Source organism: Folsomia candida, unplaced genomic scaffold (genome assembly GCF_002217175.1).
Source record: "Folsomia candida strain VU population unplaced genomic scaffold, ASM221717v1 Fcan01_Sc002, whole genome shotgun sequence".
NCBI lineage: Eukaryota > Metazoa > Arthropoda > Collembola > Entomobryomorpha > Isotomidae > Folsomia > Folsomia candida.
The window spans coordinates 8,791,089-8,811,952 of NW_019091194.1; the positions used below are offsets into that span (position 1 = coordinate 8,791,089).

The window sequence follows — 20,864 nt, forward strand, 5'->3', positions numbered from 1 at the left end:
GAAAGGCATTCTTGATATTGGGGATGAACAAGTTGGTAGGTGATTCAGATAGCCGGCGTTATCAGACCTGAGTTACATACCAATTGCATCGCGCAAACACTGTATGCAAATTGTGCAAAATACAAAATTATGATAAACCTTGGGGATAAGATACAAAATCTTTAATTTTTAAAGCTAAAGTCATTCATTCTGTAGTAAAACCTATTTTTGACCCCTTGATGCTAGGTGGATTAGAGCAAATATAGTAATAATAATCCATCTAAAAGTTGCTATCTTTATATATCTACATCTTTATATGGATCTTCTCACCTTATCTCTCTCCTTGTAGCTGTGTGTATATGAAAACTGAAAAAGGTTCATCCCACAGCTAACAATAATACTGACAATTATTAAACGGTGGTTGTACCTGAGCGGTGAGTAATCGTGCAGAGAATGCATATCTGTAAAGGTGTACAATGCAAGGCAACAAGTGCATTCATTTTGTGTAATGCGGGTACATATATGTATATGTTTAAAAGAAATGTCCAATGCTGTAAACCATATGCAACATTTTTACAATGGATTTAACACCCTTGGCGTAGCTAACAAATAGCCTATGTAGTTATATGTATATCCACCCCTATCCTCCTTTTCCTCTATGTACATACACCTTACTTAAGGAGTAGAAGGTCACTACTTGTCGGGCCCCGATTTCGATCTCCTTTGGATATGTTGTAGTACTACATGAGTCTAGAAAAAGTGAAGGAGGGTTAGACTCCATGAGCCCATTTACGCCCGCCACACCCCCTCAAAGGAGCCCAAACCCCCAGAGTTGCCGCACTAAAATCCTCACCAAAAATCGAGTTTTGGTCAGATTTTCAAGAAATTTACATTTTTGTGATCCCAGATAGTTGCTCTATCATATCCAATAGCAAACTCAACTTTTTTGAAATTTCGAATTTTTTCAATACATACCCTTGGTCAGAAAATCTTCGAAAATATTGAAAATTTCAAAAAAGTTGAGTCTGCTATTGGATATGATAGAGCAACTATCTGGGATCACAAAAATGTAAATTTCTTGAAAATCTGACCAAAACTCGATTTTTGGTGAGGATTTTAGTGCGGCAACTCTGGGGGTTTGGGCGCCTTTGAGGGGGTGTGGCGGGCGTAAATGGGCTCATGGAGTCTAACCCTCCTTCACTTTTTCTACACTCATGTAGTACTACAACATATCTAAAGGAGATCGAAATCGGGGCCCGACAAGTAGTGACCTTCTACTCCTAAGTGCACAACCACCTGAAATGAATGTCAGGTGGTATACTTCTCCAGGACATGCATTAGGACGGATATAATAGCTATATAAATATAAAAAGGTGTAATTCTCTTAACTACATTACTACATATACTAATCTGGTGATGGTGATGATGAGTCAACTGGTAAAAAATATTCAGCCATTGTTGAAAAATATCCTGTCCAGAGTACACATACAGACATATTTTTACAGTGTGATATACTAAATCATAAAGATAATATAGGGTCCAGATTTTGTCCATTAAGACGTGTCGTATAGTGTGGTGCCGGGTCTAGACCAGAGTTGTAGGCAATCATAAAGTTAAAGATTAATAATGTGAGACGGAAAATGGAACGGTGGTGTAAATAACTTGACGGGACTGAAATAGAATTTAGATAAGGGACGCAGACAATCTCCTGATATGACCGTAATAAGACCAAGACACCCACGTATAATAAATATCGCTGCAAAGTCTGATACCATGAATGACCATGATCGACATTTAGAGAAATCCACGGCTAGTAAAAACTTGGTATCTACTGTTCCCTGCATTTGAGCCACTGAAAGATTAGTGTTTTTAGAAAAAGCTGACTGGCTTCCTGGTAAATATTATGCATCCTATTTATTATGTTTTATTTGTCGGTTGGTTTAAAAAAAGATCCTTCATAAACAATGCGGCGTAAGAACTGAACAGATAAAAATTTTATTATTCATTGTTTCATTGATTGGCTATTAAGAAAACTGCACAGCAATAAAAACGGTTCGTATATCGCAATCCCACGTACGTACCTGCCTGCCGAATTGGAGACACATTTCTTTGGATGAACCTTATTTCACTCTCAGTTATGATCTTTAACTAAACAATTCTTGGTGGGAGGAGAGATCCCTTCAGGCGACCTTAGTTAGCACTTATGTACAACTTGTACATATCCACGCATACCCAACATTATTTAACGCTGCGTCTTTCAAACAAGAATTCCAAGAAGCCTAGACACAAACAGACCGACTTGCAGCCCCATTCTCAAATCCCGTCGTCCTTTCCTATCGGTTATATGCATCTCTCATCTCAAAATTGGGCTGAGGTTTTAAATGAACCTCACGACATGCGTATAACATTTAACTTCACTCGTACCTATAAACTCTTCATTATATGTATGAGACTACTCGGCATTGAAATAATTTTTAGAATATTCCTCGTCGTCATCATCTGCCATCATTATCAATTGTGAAAGCTATAAGCATTCTACATTCACAAGAAGACCCTGCGCCCAGCAGTTACCTGTAAATCGTGTGGGTTTTGAAAATTCAAGTTCTTTTGTTCAGAATCCTTCATCCACACATTCAGTCGGAGAATGACTGATACGTTCAGCACGATAGGAAGATGCAACGTGAAAGAGGCGCAGTGCAGGTGTAATAGGAACATACATAGATGAGCAAATGAGCTAATTTCATCTGGATGATGAGAAGAACGAGACGGAATTTACTTTTTTATGCTGAAGATGATGAAGACGAGTACAAAGGCCTTGTAATGTGTGTGGTTGAATAAGTGACCATGCATGTGCAGGACCATCTGCTGTCCTATCCCAATTCGAATCCAATTTTACGACCTATAATTTAGCTCTAGCTTCTGTGGATGCCATCCAGAAAGGAGAAGGGTGAAGTGATTACTTTGGTATTTTAAGTTCATCAATGCAACCCTGATAACAGTATTTCATAGTCAAAACATTTAAATTCGAATACTTGATCAAGAAGGTATTCGGCCCAATTGACAGATATGATCTCGAAAAATAGAAACCTTATTCGTTGTGCTTGATTTGATTTCCGTTTCGTTTAGTCAATTTGAGTTGGTATTTCTTACCTGTTTAAATATTCCAATTTAATGCTCCAGTGATTTTTTTGAATAGGAGAAATGGGATACAACAACAACTCTAGGAATTTTTCTAGTCAAAGAGTTTGACTCGTCGAGAGAATTGTACTTAATCACACAAACAAGGCTGTATCAATATTGCGAATTTTTCTTTTTTACATTTTGTGGACGACTGCTCTATTTTTGTCATGAGCTCATTCTAAAATTTTGGTTATAAATGCAATAAATATTTCTGATGCATACATAAGTATCTATTTAAATCAAAATTTAATTTCACAAAAGTGAATAATAATGAAACTATGCGGCCACGCTTCTTGGTCCTTGACATTTCTTCTCATTGCGAGACATGAAAATATGCATACCTTGTTCATTTTCTGTTTCGAAGAAAACATCGTGCATCGAAGGCCTAAATTCTTCCGATTCGTGACAAAGCGAAAAATAAGTAAGTATGGCATCAGCCTTAGAATCGACCACGAGAAGGGATCTACTTAAATATGTTACGCAGAGACTTGCAGTTATTGAGAAAGGAATTAAGATAATAAGAATCAAGTAAAATCCGAAGGTGCGTGTCCTTGTACCCATGCTCTTTCAGACAAGATGGGCAATTACAACATCATGAATTCATGATTCAATGCCGAATGTAACATGTTAACTTTTCTCATATCATGATTTTTGAGATCTCGTCGTAATTTGAGTGAATATCATTGTGGGTGGATTCTCATTGGATAGCAACACCGAACAAAAGCCGTCTGCCAGCCTGACTGCATATTTTATGACATATTGCTCTTCAAACATAATGCGTAAATGACAAGGAATGGAAATGGGGAAAATCAGTGCAAGTGTGAAATTCCTTCAAAGGAGAGTAAGCTTCATCATGTAAGTACTTTGTGATGGCAAGGTATTCACGTTCACTTTTCCCCAAAACACTTTAGACGATCATGTAAAAGTGATGCGTTTTTATTAGTTTTTCAAATGTAAAATGGTTGTAAAGGTTGTTGAATTTCACTGACGACAGAAAGGATAAATGCATAACGGACGTAATTATTTATTGTCTGTACTGCAAAGATCGGGTCACACTAATAAATGGTGTGTGTAAAATTTTCTTGAAGCTCAAATCATCACACCAAACGGATAAAATTTACCTCGGAAATTTGCTCAAATAAATCCCAGCATTCTTAAACATAATAATTCTTTTCCATATTTTCCGTGTATGCATCATTACATACAAACTTTTAAATAATATAAATCCAGCAAACAATTATTACAGAATCATGCTCGAACAAGATTATAATTAAGGCGATGTACGGTTATCGTAGTTTTGCATGGAGAGAAGTATACCAGGTGCTGCGAGGTGACAAATTTTCTTAATTAGTTTTTTAGCAGTTTTGGAATCTCAGATTTTTTTAAATGGTTGCAACGATTGTTTTTTTATTGACTAGACAAAATCCCCAGTATTACAATGTCAGTGTTCCTAAGATACCAAAAGTCAAGCAATCGTGGTCGGTTATAGTCTAGTTACAAATAAACTATTGATTTTAAAAATGGTTGAACCTTTTCAATAATTATTAACTACTTATTAGACTCACTGCATTTTGTAAATATGACCTAACAAAAAAATTACGACAACATTACGAACAAACACAGCAATAAAACCATGGATGATTCTCTGACACTGCTGAATATTGAGCCGGTTCGTATGAGCCTAATTATTTTGAATTTTCCAAATCCCCCACATGCATGTATTTTACTTCAAATAATTTACACAGGTAAAGCACACCAGAGTTGAACAGTTCTTAAGTCATCAGATACGAAACTTGCAAGCTAACTTATTTTCTGGACCTTTCATGGAGTTTCACTTTAGTATCAAGAACTATTCGGAATGGGACATGAGTGGCGGAGTACTACACGCTTTTACAAATTTGGAATTTTTGTCAATCTTCAAAATTCCAAAAGCAACTTTAGTTAGGTAATCCGTCCACGTACAAGTAGATCAAATGTAGCTTTATATTTTTTATTAACACCCAGGGAGGTTATGCACATGTGTACATTGATTGCGTTCTTGCAGATTTATTCTCTCTGCACAACAGGGCTACAGACCTCTTCCATACCACAATTGGCAACATGCTTGTAGTGTAGCCCATTTTGGTTATCTTATGATTAAGAAGCTCAAGTTAATTGAACAGGGTTATCTTACGTAAGATAAAATACATATTGTTTTAACATTCATTCTGCTTAATTTTGCTATTGATAGGCCGTTACAAGGATTTGCAATCTTGGTCTCGGCAATCGCGCATGATATTGACCATCGTGGAACAAACAATAGATTTCAGTCTTGTACAAATTCAGATCTTTCCAAGTTATACAATACACAAGAATCTATTTTAGAGGTAATGAAGCTAATAATGGTTTTCATATTGTGAAATATGTAACTCCGAGACGGTACGTTTAAAAAATAGAGACATCATTTGGCCATTACGTTGTCAATATTGCGCAGAGAAGACTGTAACCTAATAGAAAAATTAAGCCCTGATGATTACAAAGAGTTTATCGAATTATTGACATGGAATATTTTAGGTACGAATTATATTATTATCTAAATAGTTCAAAATTGTTTTACTTAATAGAGCTTTAATTATCTCAATTTTTCAGCGACAGATATTGCCAAATACCTTCAAGCTAGGGAAAATAATTTTCGGCTGTTACGTGAATTCAAGAAGGGTGAAAAGGAGTATACGTATGCACTGCTCTCTTTAATGATGACAGGTAAGATTAAATGAGGGACATGTTAATGTGAGACAACAATTTAGGCAAATTCCACGAAAGGTGTAAACTCAGTAGCAAAAAAATATAATTACCAGATATTTTCACGTACAGTAGCAGTGAAAGCTCACTCGACCCAGCAAAATTCAAAATACGAGCTGCCTTTACAATTAAACCAATTAAATTAGTAGCAAGTATTACAAAATTAATCGAAATTTAATTTGGTAAATGGGGAACCACTGTTCTGCAATACATTTCATTACGAAATGCCATCTCACATTTTACGAAACGATGCTTTTAAATATCATCTCGTCAGTTAGTTGTAGCGTGGGTAAACATGCAAACTGTGAGTGGATATTGGACGCGTAATAGAAAAGTTCAGTAAAATTTTCTTGATTTTTTCACAGCAAGCGATACATGCGACTCGGTGAAAAACTGGGATGACAATATTATATCTGCCGTATGCCAGAAAACATGTAATATTATGGAAATGACATTTTAAATTTTATTTACTACTTTTCTGACTTTAGCGACACATTCTCAGCGAATTTTTCGATCAAGGTGACACTGAAAAAGAAGTGGGAATGACACCAATGCCCATGATGGACCGTACTGTAGCTTACATTCCTGAAGTAGAGTTTAAATTCCTTTGTGCAATTGTTGTTCCAGTTTACACGTACATTTTCATTATACTCATTGCTTACTAGTAAATGTGCAATGATGAGAAATATTTGGCTAATTTATATTAATTTTCAATTGAAAAAGTGAGCTGGCTGGAAAGTTTACAGAATTACAACCATGCGTCAAAACTCTAACAAGATGCAAAGATTACTGGGAATTTTCTACAGGTTAGTTTTCATATGAACTATATCATCATTAAATAAACTCCAATCCAATTCCCTAAGGAAGCATATCATGATATAAGATATAATGTAGTAAATTTGGTCTAGTTATATTTGATGCTCATCCAGAAGTTGAAAATAAATTAGACATCCTCCGGTGGCCTCAGATGAAAGAGGACTATTTAAAAAAGTTGGGCAGTACTGACGCCTCCAAGGTTCGACGATTGTCAGACGAGACCCATCATAAACAGAAATTGTTCCCTAGCATGAGCAGAAGGACGTTTGTCTCAAAACCAATTATAAATCCCGAATCCGAATTCAGGTAAACTTTTACTAGTCCTTATTGACCTTTATTTTGCAAAAAAGCAGCATGCATAATTTACCATTCACAGGAGAATGTTTGGCGACATACATATTTCCGATGAAGTTTTAGCATTCACCGTGGAGGAGGAGGATAACGAACATAGATCCTGCTGCGTTTGCTGCATATGTTGAAAAGGAACAATAATAAAACCAATCGTAAACACAATTTTATTTCATTAATGAGTTAGTTTTGAATCAAAACTTTTGATACATTTTTCTGGCTTCCTGTTCTGGTAGAGAATTATATTTGTTCATAAAAATAAATAAACCAATTGTTTCAGGCTATTGGAATACTATTGGCGTCAAGATATCCATCTTATCTGACTGAGTGTGATATATATTTACAAGATTGTGGCACATATTTGTGTATTTTACATTTGTTATTCTTATATACTGACAAAACTGACATAAAAAGTGAACCAAAACTGAAATCAATTATATGGATTCATCACGGTTTTAGTGACAACATTCATTACTTGGGTTGACTTGTTTGATCAATAAGTCGTCATGTCATAAGAGCTTTCCATTTCAGCTTGCTTTGCGCCACAATTCATAATAGTACTACTCAAATAATAAATAAGAAATATGGTAAGTTTTTTACGAGCTTTGAATTGGAGATTAATATTGACACCCAATTTCGGCTCATCTGAACGATTTTAGACCCAAGTCAAGAAGATTGCGTTAAAGGAGGCACTCAAAATGTGGGAGGAGAAAACAGGGGAGAAAGCAGCCGAAGCCACGCAACTCGACCTAATGGGCTGGCAACCTCCCATCGAAAAAATGGACAACTCAACCTCTCACATTCCAAATTGCCAGTAAAGTATTGCAGAAATATTTTTCGGAATGAACGGAATAAAATTTGTGTTGCACCCATTGCAGAAAACTTTCCCTGAGTACAAACATGATAGAAAGGATTGGGAATTTGAACCCACTGAAATGCCTCCGAATTTTATCTATTGGGCGAAACTATCTGAAAAGCTTGGCAGGCGTGGTTCGTCACCATCGTGTTGCACATATTCCTACAATTATTATCAAAGATTTTACAATTTATGAATTTTCTAGGAAGCATGTGCTGATACGTTGGAAGAGATTTGGGCTTCCTACAATCAAATTGAGAAACCTTCCAAGGGTTTGACCAACTGCAAAAAGTTGCGTGTCCTCTACCTCGCTAACAATTCAGTGCGTGAGTGGCCAGAAATAGCACGACTTAGCGAATGCCCTGAATTACAAGAAATTGTTCTTGTTGGTAAGATATAATCCTTGATAAGAGTGCTGTCTGTCTTCATTTAGGTATCATAAATAGTAAACTTCCTAAAAACTAGGCAATCCTATTGAAGAGAAATATTCCAATACTGGAAACCTCGCAGAATGGCAGAAAGAGGTCGCAAAAAGAATTCCTCAACTTAGAAAATTAGACGGAGGAGTCATACAATTTTCTCAAATCGAGGAAAATGGAGATAATGAACCAAGTGAAACTGGCTAATATAATATTTCCTAGTTATAAATACTTAATAAAAGTATTACGTGGATCACGATCATATAAAAATTAATCAGATCTAGCTTATGAATTTGAGAATTTATGCACATTTATTTTAATTTCTTATATATGTAAGAAATGAAAATGAATAACACATTTTCAGCTTCATTGGACAACATTATATGTTGACCAAAAAATGCATAACATTTTAATAATGACTTTTGTATCGCACACACAAAAGGACGCAATAAAACAATAGATTTTAAAAATTAACAAAAGAGTGCAAAATTATTAATACACTATCTATGAAAATTGTAGCATCTCACTCGGATGATACAATGCGAACCATCGAGCATTACTCGCGGATAGCTTGACTTCTTCAATCGTATCTCATTGCGACGGAAATTCTACTACGTTTGGATCATAAAATTGCTTTGACCAATTCAAATTTTGGTTTCAGTGACTCAAAAAATTGAGGTTAAAGGTAAATTGGTAATGTGGTTCTTAATTAAGTATATTTTCTTGATTATATTGTAATATTTGAGCGAAAATGGAAAATTCCGATTTGTGTTGATTTGTTTTCAAGATAAAAAGTTGACCTTGAAAGGTACTGTATTAATAAAATTCATAAATTTGCAGATTCCATTAATTTTTTGCAAATTGGAGACAAGGACAACGAATTTAAATCTCCAGTGTCTATCTTTTTCCACCAACAATCAACAAAATGTCGCGACTCGTGCTGAACAAAGCACACTCGCTTTCCAATCTTCTGAAAACTACACAGGCGCCAGTCTCCGCATGCGGTTATCATGCAAAGGTTATCGACCACTATGAGAACCCCAGAAATGTTGGATCTCTCGATAAGAAAAAACGAAACGTTGGTACAGGTAGGTCACAATAACATTGAATATTTGAAAAGTTTCTTTAATTTTAAGTTACTGTGTCTTTAAATAATACCCTTTGTATTTACTAGGCCTCGTTGGAGCACCAGCATGTGGAGACGTGATGAAGTTGCAGATCGAGGTTGACGACGATGGCAAAATTGTTAATGCTAAATTCAAGACTTTTGGTTGCGGGTCTGCTATTGCTTCATCATCTCTTGCTACGGAATGGATCAAAGGAAAAACAGTGGATGCTGCTGGAAAAATCAAAAACACGGATATCGCCAAGGAACTTTCTCTTCCTCCCGTGAAACTGCATTGTTCCATGTTGGCTGAAGACGCGATTAAGGCGGCTCTGCAAGATTACAAGAAAAAGCAGGATCCAGAGGTTACTGCTGTCAAGGAGTAAAATTTTATTTGGGTTCCTGTAATAGATCCGAATATGTACCTAATATCATAATTACTTAAATAGTTACAAAAAAGAGTAGGCGAAAACAGCCAAATCTGATGTATACATTGATAATGTTATTGTTACTTGATAAAAAACATGGAATAATCTAGTCTGAAATTGACGACGACAAGAACTGATTATGGTGACTCACCATTGTTGAGCCGACATCCTATAGCTGGCTATCAAAGATAATACGTACATAATATCTCTCGCAATGTTAGCATATATATGAATAGTTTTAAAATTTTAAGCAATCGGAATAAGCTGATCAGTTGTTGAGTCAGGCAGGGTTCTACCACCTACTTGGAGAAGAAGACATCAAATAGAATTTATGAACTAAAATAGCATGGATATTTAGTGCACGATGCACACATTTTGTAGTTTAATATAATCACATTCTTATTGAGTATGTATACATGCACATCAGATACGAATAAATAAATCAGGACTTTATTTTAACTTTAAACCATCCAAGTTTGCATTAATAAGAAAGAAGTACACATTGCACTTTGTGATCTTGTGACTTCCGGCATGCCGAATCTCGGATTTACTACACAATTTTTTCTTACATCTCCAGTATTTATGCAAATCTGACGAGTCATTATTCTATATTGTACCCGGAAGATCTAAAAAATCACAAAATGGTTTTTCGTTTTTTGACAGTGATCATTGACGTAAAGTTTTAGGTTGACATTTGATTACGTAGATAAAGTTGATTAATCCCATGTGGTGTGTTGTGCTTGCGACAAGTACATTCCCGATCTCTGAATTTCATGTTAAAAAACACAAATTTTTCTTGGCCCTCGTCCATGTTTACAGTTCACTTCTAGTATAAATGCATAAAGAATTCTGAGTGTTTAATATTCGCCAACCGATTTTCATCAGAATCTGAGGAAAACAATCTTGTTGCCGTGCACTCGAACCATCGCCAGCGCCATTAACGTAACTCCAATATGGATATGTTGCTGGTGATGTTATGATTACCTTTCCTTTTAGTGTGACGATCTTATTCAACCATGATGCATGCACTCGACTTAAATACACATTAGTTTTTGTGGTTTGGTTTGCAACTCAATCCCCTAAAACTGGAAGTTGGTTTGGAAGGATCTTTTTAAAGTACTAACAGAAAAACACAAATTGAAAAAACCTAACCATACGGAAAAAATAGACGCTTTGGCATTTATGTAACTTTAAGCAATTCGGTTCTGCTCCATTGCGTCGACTGCATAATTTGCACCATCGTCACTTACTTAGAAAGCGACCTCCGTGTCAGCAACGATTTTGGGACGCGTTGTAGCAAGTCTGTAACAATTGCAGATTTTGTAGAGTAGGACTACAAGAATTTCTTTGTATTCACGCCATATTAAAACAAGGTCACTAAAAAGATTTTTTTATTTTTCCCTTTCAGTTTCTTGCGTTTTTCCCGAATGACTTCTAATAAAATTGTGGATTTAACCCGGTTTAGATTTGTAACCAGAAAAGATTTCCCATTCATATATCTAGCATATTATTTTATTTAGCATAATTTGCCTCTAATATGATTGAAGATTGCTAGTTAGCATTTAGCGTGTAATATTATGCAAAAATCTGTACGAATCTTGCCTCGGGCAAAATCTCGTAAAGAGTGGTTCTGTTATTAAACTTGAACAACAATGTCTTAATATATCTGATAATGCATCTTTACATATGTATAGTGTCTCCTGCTGTTAATAAGTATTTTCATTATAACCGTGAAAGATGTCCAGCATCTTTTCCACATAAGTCGACTCAAAATATATTTTCGACTGTGCGAGATCATTATCTGCAGTATTATTAAATATTACTTGGTTTGTGGGATAAATAAATGTTAAAAAGTGATCAAATAAAGAACATCATAAATATTCAAAAGATCACCCGTGTGTTAAGGTGTAAATCAATCAAGCAGTGATCAAAGAAACTAAAAACACGTATAAAAATTTTGAACCCGAGAAGGGAGGCAGATTGAGACTATCTATTTGGGACACTTTGTGATGTGGTCAAACTAATTTGTTTGGCCTCTTGAAAGTATGACGTATTTAGGAACGAACAATCCTGAATGAATAATTTATGTAATAAATGGCATATATATATAATTTGACCGAGTACCTCTCTAGATCCTGCTTCTTCTTGTGAAAGAATACATGACTCATCTTTACTGATCTACACTGAATCACGCTTCCTTGTGAAGCTTATTAACTACACACATCACTTTAGATAAATCAAACATGAGTGCGACTGACAATAAACACTTGGAAATAGTTGGTATAGTTGACGAAGAACTTGGTGGTGACCAAATCGTTTCTCAAGCTAATTGCAATAACAAGGATCCTCTGAGAATATCGGTCTCAGACCCTCTGAACGCCAACCGATTAAATCCCCAAGAGAATTTCAACCGTACGTCAAGTCCTGGTTTGCGGGACAGACGGGCCCGTTGGCTGCACAATATGAACCTAGCCCATCAAAATCAGACTCAAAGTGGCCGCAAGAAAAATAAAAGTGAAAATGGAAAACGTGTTTCGAAACATGGCGAAGCGGGGGAAACAACAATAACAACCGAACGTGGCGTCAGGTTCAATAAAAGTTTCAGTGGGAGACGGAGTAAAATTAGCGATTCTGGTTATCAAGATGTTGACATTGACTTGGAAAATTTGCGACGAGGTCATTCTGACTCTGGGGCGCAAAGATCATCTTCGACTTTTGAGACCATTGACACTCCTCAGTCTACATTTCCTCACTCCAGGTGAAGAAAACATGTTAATAATCATTAAGATTTTCAGCATTAAGTGCATATGTAAATACATACGTATTTTGTTCCTATTTTCTGAAGTACATATACATATTGCAGTTGCACAAGGGAGCGATTTGATTGATTTATGGAACGAATTGCATTTTGTTTCTAGACAAGATCACTGGTGATCATGCGGGCACAGTTTCGCATGGTAGAGTTTTTTTAGTGCAACCAGAAGTGTAGGGACATATATATACATATGTTCGTATACCCAGTGTGTCTTTAATTCTTGCATTTATTTGGCACTATAAGATATCAAAGATTGTATATGCATATACATAGCTAGTCGTAGCGAACTTCTGATTTGCGAACGAGACGAATCAAACAATTTCAAACAAAGATTTATGGTTATGCATCCACTTTGTAAAAAACTTTTATGGTTCATATCCGATTTCCTTCCTTCCTCTCCGTAATCTTTTCTGAAATCAAATTCTAATGCCAACTGCTAGTTTTGGAAACGTGGACCCTGCCAAAAAGCTTGAAATCTCATAATATGAAAAGCAAATGGGTTTGATATCATTTATATTTATGTCCTTCCTCCCTCAGTCAGATAAGTAGTTTAAAAAGCTATGAAGTTTAAAGTCAGAAATAAACGGCGGATAGGATTCAGAGAATTAAATTTTGGCAAACAAATCAATCCATGTACTTGACTTGTGTGTGCTTAGGTAACTTGCAAACTTTGTAACCTGAGATTATACGACTTTTAAAATATTAATTTTTGCTAGAACTATTTTGCCAAAACGACATTTGCCACCATGTTTATTCTTCTATGCGCAAATAGATATATTTATATTCAAAGCTTCTTTACATTTCCACACTAAATGAAGTATTTATGTAGATGGGCTTCCTTGAGTGCCGAAGACGACGAAACAACGCTGCCACCGTTCGAGTCGAAACGCCAGGATCAGCACCACCATACTTTCGAACTAGAAATTGAACCTGGTCACTCTCTATCCAGACAAAACGGGATTCGGTACTCTCTGAATTTGAGAAGGAAGGAGAGTCCTTCTCTCTCGATTTCCAGTGAAAGTGACGCTAGCCAGGTTGGGACATAATAAATATTATTAACAAACACACAATATTTATCATTCATTCATAAATCACAACATTTCGTAAACAAAACACCCCAGAATAGATATTTAGAAGCACATATGTATGTACAAAAATCTAGCAGATTTAATCTTTACACGATCCACAAGGTGACTGTTATTGAACTGCGTCAGTGTTTGACGGTAGATTATATATATAGCATTTCCAGCGTTAATGTGTGCAACATATAATATGTAATACTAGCACTACGTATTCATTTCAGTATTACTGTTTTCGAACATAAAACAGGAAATGTCACAATTACTTGGTTAATATTTAAGAGGGTAGAGGAGAAATAAAACAAAGTTTCGAACTAAAATTATACAATGTCCGTGCTGCACCGTAGCATTAGAAAGCAGAGAAGTGTTCGTAGCTGTAGTAAATGTGGGTGTGACTGTTCCAATTATCAGGAAGGGTGTGAAAATGCGCTCAATCCCGTCCTTCTCCTGCCGAATGGTCTGGGAGTTCCACAGCCTGGGGGACGGAAGCACTCTGTCCTCTTTTCATCCTATGACGCGTGGAATGAGGACAACATTGCACAAAGTTTCCGAGAAATGAGCCCAAGTATTGGAAATGTTCTCGAGGCTGCGTGGGGCGGTGAGACAGAAACCCTCGAGAAATTGTTCGATGATCCCAAAACGATGAAAATGTTTCAAAACGGACAACTTTTGGACCTGGAGGGGAGGACGCCGTAAATAATACCAAATTATTATACATGTAAATACATTCAATTAAGCTATGTACAGTACAATAATCGTTTCCATTTTAGCCTGCATCTTGCAGCGGCTTGCGGCAATAAGGAAGCTGTGCAATTTCTCCTCGATAAAGGTATTTAAATAGGTTTGTAATAATACATGTAGTTTTTTGTACGAGACCAAGAGAACATGTTGACATTATGTACTTATGTCAACTTAATAATGATGGTTAGTTTTAAATTATCTAAATATTTCAAATATGACTGAAGGAGCTCAAGTGAACGAGTTTGACCATCAAAAGGCAACCCCATTGTCCTGTGCAGCTTCTTGCGGTTCTCTCTCTGTTCTTGAAATGTAAGGAATTTAAGTACATCATCCCATGATCCCACTTGGCAATACGTGCTTGAAAACATTAGAGATGGTCTCATATCTAAGTATCACAATAAATTTCTTATCAGGTTGCTTGATCATGGGGCCGATGTGAATGCTGGCTATGACTATGGGAAAACTGCACTTCATTGGTCTATACAGGTAATAATAAATACCTAAACTTATGTATATAAAGTCTACAATTTGTAGCACGTCATTGATCACCACAATTCCTCAAATGTTTAAGAAGAAACATTTCTGCGATTTTGGCATGTGTCGCGCTTCTAGGATGACACCAATAAAACTGACAAAATGCTTCCAAACATGACTTCTGAAACAAATAAAAGGCATATTCTGTTTGTTTTTGAAGTATTTATTTTATACAATGTTTTTTGAATAGGCAGGAAGTGTAGACTGTGCGAAAAAGCTTTTGGAGAAGGGGGCCTTGCAAAATCCACCGTAAGGTTCATTATGAATGAATAATAGATAATTACAGATAATCGTTTAAAAGCGAATAATAATATTGGGACGGGTTATTTAGTGCTATTTTTTCAGAAACTGCTTTACATGTCGCAGCTGCGTTGGGCAACGTTGAGTGTTTACAACTGCTTCTTGATTATAAAGCTGATACTACACTCTGCAAGGTAAATAAATCGTTTCATACATATTTACAATTTGTTGGTAATGCAGATATCAAATAATATTTTCGTTTGTTCTTTAGGGTCCTGAACGAAAAACAGCCCTACATCTCGCTGCAGAGGAAGGAAATTCTGCATGTATCACCGTGTTGCTCAACGCTGGAGCGTCTCATGAAGCCATAGATTTGAGAGGTCATTCAGCCCTGCATATTGCATGTACGCAAATACATAATGAGAGCATATTGCTGCATCAATTAAGATAAGAACAGAGGATGAGTACGGGCAGACACTGGGATTGACAACGTTGATTCTGCTTTGATTGCATTTTAGCGACATGTGATGTTGACTCCGTCCTGGCGTTACTGAGAGGTGGTGCAAACCCTAATGCGACGGATTCAAATGGGAGAAGACCTTTGCACTGCTCTGTCGCAAAAGGTAACTCGAATATTTGAGAAAAAAAATATGCGTTTAAATTTTACGATTTAAGACACTGACGATAAGTATAAACATAACTAAATGTTTTAAAAATAAATAGGTTCCCGAGCAGCAGAGTGTGTCCGATTATTGATAGAAAAGGGGGCTGAAATTGACGCTCAAGATAATTATGGATACACGCCACGTATAATTTATAAGAGTTTGAAATATTTATAATTTGCACATTAATACATTACAGATAGTTATTTTTTGCTAATTTTAGTCCACCTGGCAGCTGTTAATGAATCTTCGCAATGTGCGTCAATTTTGTTGTCTCATGGGGCAGATGTGACTTCAAAGTCAGTTAAAAAATAATATAGAATTTCATTGTAGAATTGGTTGAACGAGTCCATTAATTGGAGCTTGATATTGCTTTATGCTCTGTAGGACAAAGGCTGGGACCACGGCATTAACTCTACTTGGTGAGTCTGACTATGTACATGTGCAAGTTTATTCACTTAAACTTTTACTGCTTACATACAACAATTTATTTTCTTTTACATCAAGTGAGAAAAATTCCTGATGTCATGAGATACCTTGTCGACCGTTTGGATGGAGCTGTTACGATTCATGATCACGACCCTGGTGACCCGGATTGCGAAGTTCGATTAGATTTTAGGTTATTTTTTAAAATTATAAGTGTATCTACCATGTAATAATAGGTAATAGGTATCCGAAAGTTTCTAATGTTAATGTCGCCATCCACGTTTTTTTAGAGGGATTGTTCCAAACGTCGACAAAAAACATGCAAGCGGAAGTGCAAAAGAACAATCTTATTACTTAAAGCCACGGAAGGAAACGGAATTTCTTACCTGCTTGTTAGCTGCTGGGAACAAAAAAATTTTAGCTCATCCTTTGAGTGAAGCTTTCCTAACGTTGAAATGGCAACGTGTCCGTAAATTCTTTTGGGCTTCCCTTCTTTTTCAAGTCAGTTTCCCTCCATTAAAACCTGTTTTTAATTTCTAAACCCATCCTTGGTTGAATATGTAACTATTCTAATTTCAGATAGCATTAGTTGCACTTTTTACCATATTCGTTATAGAAGTCTATCTTATCAAGTGTCCCCATAGAAGACACCAGTTTGACCTCGATGCTCAGGCTGAAGCGAGAACTGTCTTAAATTCAGGAGATGAACTCGGAGGTACGTCGTCAGGATCACCGTTGGCGATAGAAATTCCCATTGCTGCAAGCCTTCAACAAGCAGCATCAACAACGATACTTGGAGAAAATGGTCCACGTGTTAGAAGATCTAGTCGACATAGACGCACTGCAACGGCAGGATCATTCGATTGGTTCAGTGTGAAACCAAGTAGCAATCGACGAAACCGCACAAGAGGAGGGGGTGGCAGGAAGAAAACTGAAGGATCAGTATCTGTCCCAACTCCTACAAGTAACACTCGAATAAGAGGATTTCGAGTAATTGGGGATCCTGAGACAACGGAAACACCTATACGTAAGTTGTAAATGAAAAATCGAGTATTTATATCAGACCTAGGATGTCGCTAGTCGTTAGGACAAGTTACAAGTTACAACGAGAATGAAACGATATGTATTTATGGCAGATGAAGATGATGTAACAATCGAGGAAGCCCCAAAATGCGAGATTGGCCTCAATTTAACTGTAATCTGGATTTCACTGATAATCCTGGTTTCCTTGATGGCCTTAAAAGAAATATTTCAAATTCTACAATCACCTTTCTCATATGTGGTAATTATTTTTATGAAATATCCTTTATTGGTAACTAGAAATGAGACTAGTCTTGTAAAAAATCGTCAATAAGAGCATACCGATTTAACTTATTCAATATTATTAATCCAAAGGGAAGCTCTGAGAATTGGGGACAGTGGGCATTAATATGCAGCGTAGCAGTTACAGCTTATATTCCAGACTATGAGTTATCATACTGGCAATATCCTGCCGCTGCGGTAATACATATTTATAACAAGTATATATTTTTATTTAATGTAATGTAATTCTCGTGTAATTCTACATACGTAGGTTGCAATATTCCTAGCGTGGGGGTTAATGCTTTTACAGGTGGGCAGGTTCCCTGCGCTTGGGTGGGTAAACTTTTAATAATTATATTCATATGTATGTATTTATTTATATATGCTCATTCTAAAGTTGTAATTATATTTAGGTTGTACGTGCAAATGCTGGGAAAGGTACATACTATAGTTACTAGTTTAATAGTTTACGAAATGATGTTATTAAGTTATTATCACTTGCATACAGGTCGCCGCAAATTTTGGGCTCTTCATCTTGGCCTACGCCTGCCTCTTGATAGCATTTGGTTTGGATTAAAATTTATTTGGATTAAGATTTATCCAAAAATCATTTTAGATAGCATTTTATTATTTTAGCTTTGGCGTTTTGTGTCTTGTTTCCCGAAGTATGTAACGTACAACAAATTTCTTACAATTACGCCAGAGTTTTAAAAAGTTGTACTTACAAAATTGCAGCATCCCCCATACTCGTCGGTGCCTCTAGCAATACTAAAGGTGTTAACAATGATGGTAGGCGAAGTGGACTATGAGGATTTATTTTATAACGAAGATAATGCAAACGATCCAGCGCTGTATCCCATAACTGCCCACATTCTCCACGGTTCTTTCGTCATCATTGTCACCATCGTTTTAATGAATTTGTAATGAACTTTTAATGAACTTGAACTTGTCATGTAATTCATATGTATAATTCAGCCGTTCTAATTTAATAGGCTCGTTGGGTTAGCAGTTCATGACATTCAGGTTGGCATACGCTGTGCATATTTTAAAATTAAATTATGCATATACAAGTACTATTACTTATGCATTATGAAAGTAAAATATTTACTATTGATTATTAGGGATTACAAAAAGGAGCTAAATTGAATCGCTTATCAAGACAAACGGCATTAATTTCAAGACTCGAATCTTTTATCTTTTCAAAGCGCTTACAATCCTGTGTCCCAAGATCAATTGGTTCTGTCCTCATTAGTTCAGCCTTATTGGTTCCATCGTCTTACAAGTAAGATTTAACTAACCAGTTTTTTTAATATTTGACTTTCACAAAGATCTTGAAATACAATTATGTTAATTGTATGTTATGAAATTATAAATCCAGTTGGTCATATTATTTCCGTCCGAACGATCCGAGGGATCAAAGGCTACCGAAAGATTTGAAAATTGCAGCCTTGCGCGTCGCAGCGAGCAAGCACTCGTCACGAACCATTCGTGGTCATCCCGACATCCGGCTTCATTCCAGCAACAATTACAACAACAGTTATTCTGGGTCTGTAAAAAATACTACAACAACTGAGCAGCAAACCGCTGCTGCGGTTCGTAGAATTGAAATGCGCCTGGATCGCCTTCAACTGCAATTAGAATTGGTACTTAAGACTTTCAACGAAAAATTTGAAACCTTGTCAGACTTTGTTAGTAAAGATCAGAATAAGCCAGACTGCAATAATTCTGTAAGTAGTTTAACCCCGTAACACCAAGTTATACAGAATATTTTTCACATATGTATGTTTGTAGATATGTATATATGTGGATAAAATCATGTAATTTAAACTAGCATAGCATAGTGAACCCTCATTGAGTATGTATTTAGGTACATATTGGAACCTGTAAAATATACCAACATAAGAAATAAAATTCAAACTATAATGCAAATTATTATACTACCTAAATCTTGAATTATAGAAATTGGTCTTTATTATTTGAAAATTAAAATCAAAGTGATTACGGACTGTAAATACTTAAATGCGATCGATAACAAACTCCAGTTTTTTTGTAAAATGAGCAAACTTGTTTAGAAGCTGTTTATGTAATTAGGCAGTATTAAATTCAATACAAAGAGGTAGAATCATAGGAAATTGGATAAGAAACAATGAAGAATCCTTAAAAAGACAAATTGCAACTTATGCTAAATTATAATTAGGTAATTATACACATAAGTATTTAGCACAGTTAATTCAGTACTAAATACATAACTAATGCTGCCACGTGTGCGTTTCAGTAAAGAAAGGAGATCTTTTATGCTTTACCCCACTATTGGTCACTTTCCACACTTGACTTGATGCTACGGATCCTATTGTAAATTTCACCTGCAAGAATGATATAAAATGTTACCTACAAAAATACATTTTTGTTAGAAAAAGTACTACATAAATTTTTAAGATTAATTACTTCATGAACTTGTCTCCCTGCTTTGTCATACCCTCTAACAACTGACGGAGTTGCTTCCAAAATCTGAAAGAAAGTAGACAAACTCATAAAAATACGTATTAATTTTGTCAGATTATGCATCAAGTTCAAGACGTTCAGTCGATCATCGGTATGAAGTTTTGTAAATATTATTTAGTATTGGTTGCGCACCTAATTTTATAAAAATTCCTATCTTATTAAAATTTTGCGATGGTTTGTTTATTTTCTTCACATCATTAAACCGACACTAGCAGTAGCATGTACTTTATTTATCATTGGGTATTCAAGTAATATTACTAACTAACTACTGTCTTGGGTAAAACTTAATAATTGCTGAATAATTGGAAACTGAATAATAGGCAAAATGGCCATATTTGTATCCTGTCCGCAATCTGAACATACGAGTCGTATCATTCATGTGTGTCGTATGATACGACACACATGAATGATAACTAACCTGAAACTTTGTGATTCCTTTGGGCTGTATAAACTTTGACTGATTCCCCACTTGCACCTCAATTTTTGAACAGTCGCTCTTGTTCACAAACTCAATTGAGGCGACAGAGTGCCTGTTCCCTGTTGGAGGTTAAAAAAAATTTACACGGGTAAATTTAATAGAATCAATAAGCATTCTAAACTCCAAGTCAACAATCCAGTAGGTCATGCATACCTTACAAGTTTATGCGAAAC

The 20,864-nt window shown here is 35.9% G+C and overlaps 3 protein-coding genes and 1 long non-coding RNA gene across 5 annotated transcripts; all 4 read left to right on the plus strand.

Moving 5' to 3' along the window:
* Nucleotides 1–5,245: 5,245 nt before the first annotated feature.
* LOC118434245 lies at nucleotides 5,246–5,701 on the plus strand. Its single transcript, XR_004833858.1, has 3 exons — nucleotides 5,246–5,332; nucleotides 5,390–5,525; nucleotides 5,595–5,701. It is a non-coding gene; the product is annotated as an uncharacterized LOC118434245 (long non-coding RNA).
* Nucleotides 5,702–5,832: 131 nt separating this feature from the next.
* Nucleotides 5,833–7,513, plus strand: LOC118434653 (probable 3',5'-cyclic phosphodiesterase pde-2). The gene is made up of 7 exons (XM_035848667.1): nucleotides 5,833–5,901; nucleotides 6,306–6,358; nucleotides 6,429–6,574; nucleotides 6,664–6,746; nucleotides 6,849–7,062; nucleotides 7,133–7,259; nucleotides 7,385–7,513. The coding sequence occupies exons 1-6, from the start codon at nucleotides 5,892–5,894 to the stop codon at nucleotides 7,233–7,235; spliced, it is 609 nt and encodes a 202-aa protein (XP_035704560.1). The 5' UTR covers nucleotides 5,833–5,891; the 3' UTR covers nucleotides 7,236–7,259; nucleotides 7,385–7,513.
* Nucleotides 7,514–7,846: 333 nt separating this feature from the next.
* LOC118434325 (iron-sulfur cluster assembly scaffold protein IscU-like) lies at nucleotides 7,847–10,378 on the plus strand. Of its 2 annotated transcripts, XR_004833934.1 has the most exons (4): nucleotides 7,847–8,094; nucleotides 8,166–8,349; nucleotides 8,426–9,064; nucleotides 9,220–9,253. XR_004833934.1 is itself a non-coding variant. In XM_035847578.1 (3 exons), exons 2-3 carry the CDS (start codon nucleotides 9,305–9,307, stop codon nucleotides 9,868–9,870), a joined length of 480 nt encoding a protein of 159 aa, XP_035703471.1. In that variant the 5' UTR covers nucleotides 8,909–9,064; nucleotides 9,220–9,304; the 3' UTR covers nucleotides 9,871–10,378. The 2 variants fall into 2 exon arrangements, 1 of the variants encoding a protein (XP_035703471.1); XM_035847578.1 differs by lacking the exons at nucleotides 7,847–8,094; nucleotides 8,166–8,349 and adding an exon at nucleotides 9,554–10,378 and having other exon boundaries at nucleotides 8,909–9,064; nucleotides 9,220–9,467.
* Nucleotides 10,379–11,172: 794 nt separating this feature from the next.
* Nucleotides 11,173–19,657, plus strand: LOC110843362 (transient receptor potential channel pyrexia). Its single transcript, XM_022089325.2, has 26 exons — nucleotides 11,173–12,670; nucleotides 13,557–13,761; nucleotides 14,218–14,498; nucleotides 14,577–14,635; nucleotides 14,772–14,856; nucleotides 14,961–15,033; nucleotides 15,272–15,330; nucleotides 15,413–15,515; nucleotides 15,593–15,725; nucleotides 15,840–15,944; nucleotides 16,045–16,128; nucleotides 16,207–16,282; nucleotides 16,371–16,405; nucleotides 16,491–16,602; nucleotides 16,700–16,910; nucleotides 16,989–17,436; nucleotides 17,546–17,691; nucleotides 17,805–17,909; nucleotides 17,983–18,044; nucleotides 18,125–18,149; nucleotides 18,220–18,277; nucleotides 18,348–18,376; nucleotides 18,447–18,631; nucleotides 18,704–18,734; nucleotides 18,833–18,993; nucleotides 19,090–19,657. Exons 1-26 carry the CDS (start codon nucleotides 12,156–12,158, stop codon nucleotides 19,457–19,459), a joined length of 3,756 nt encoding a protein of 1,251 aa, XP_021945017.1. The 5' UTR covers nucleotides 11,173–12,155; the 3' UTR covers nucleotides 19,460–19,657.
* The last annotated feature ends 1,207 nt before the right edge of the window (nucleotides 19,658–20,864 follow it).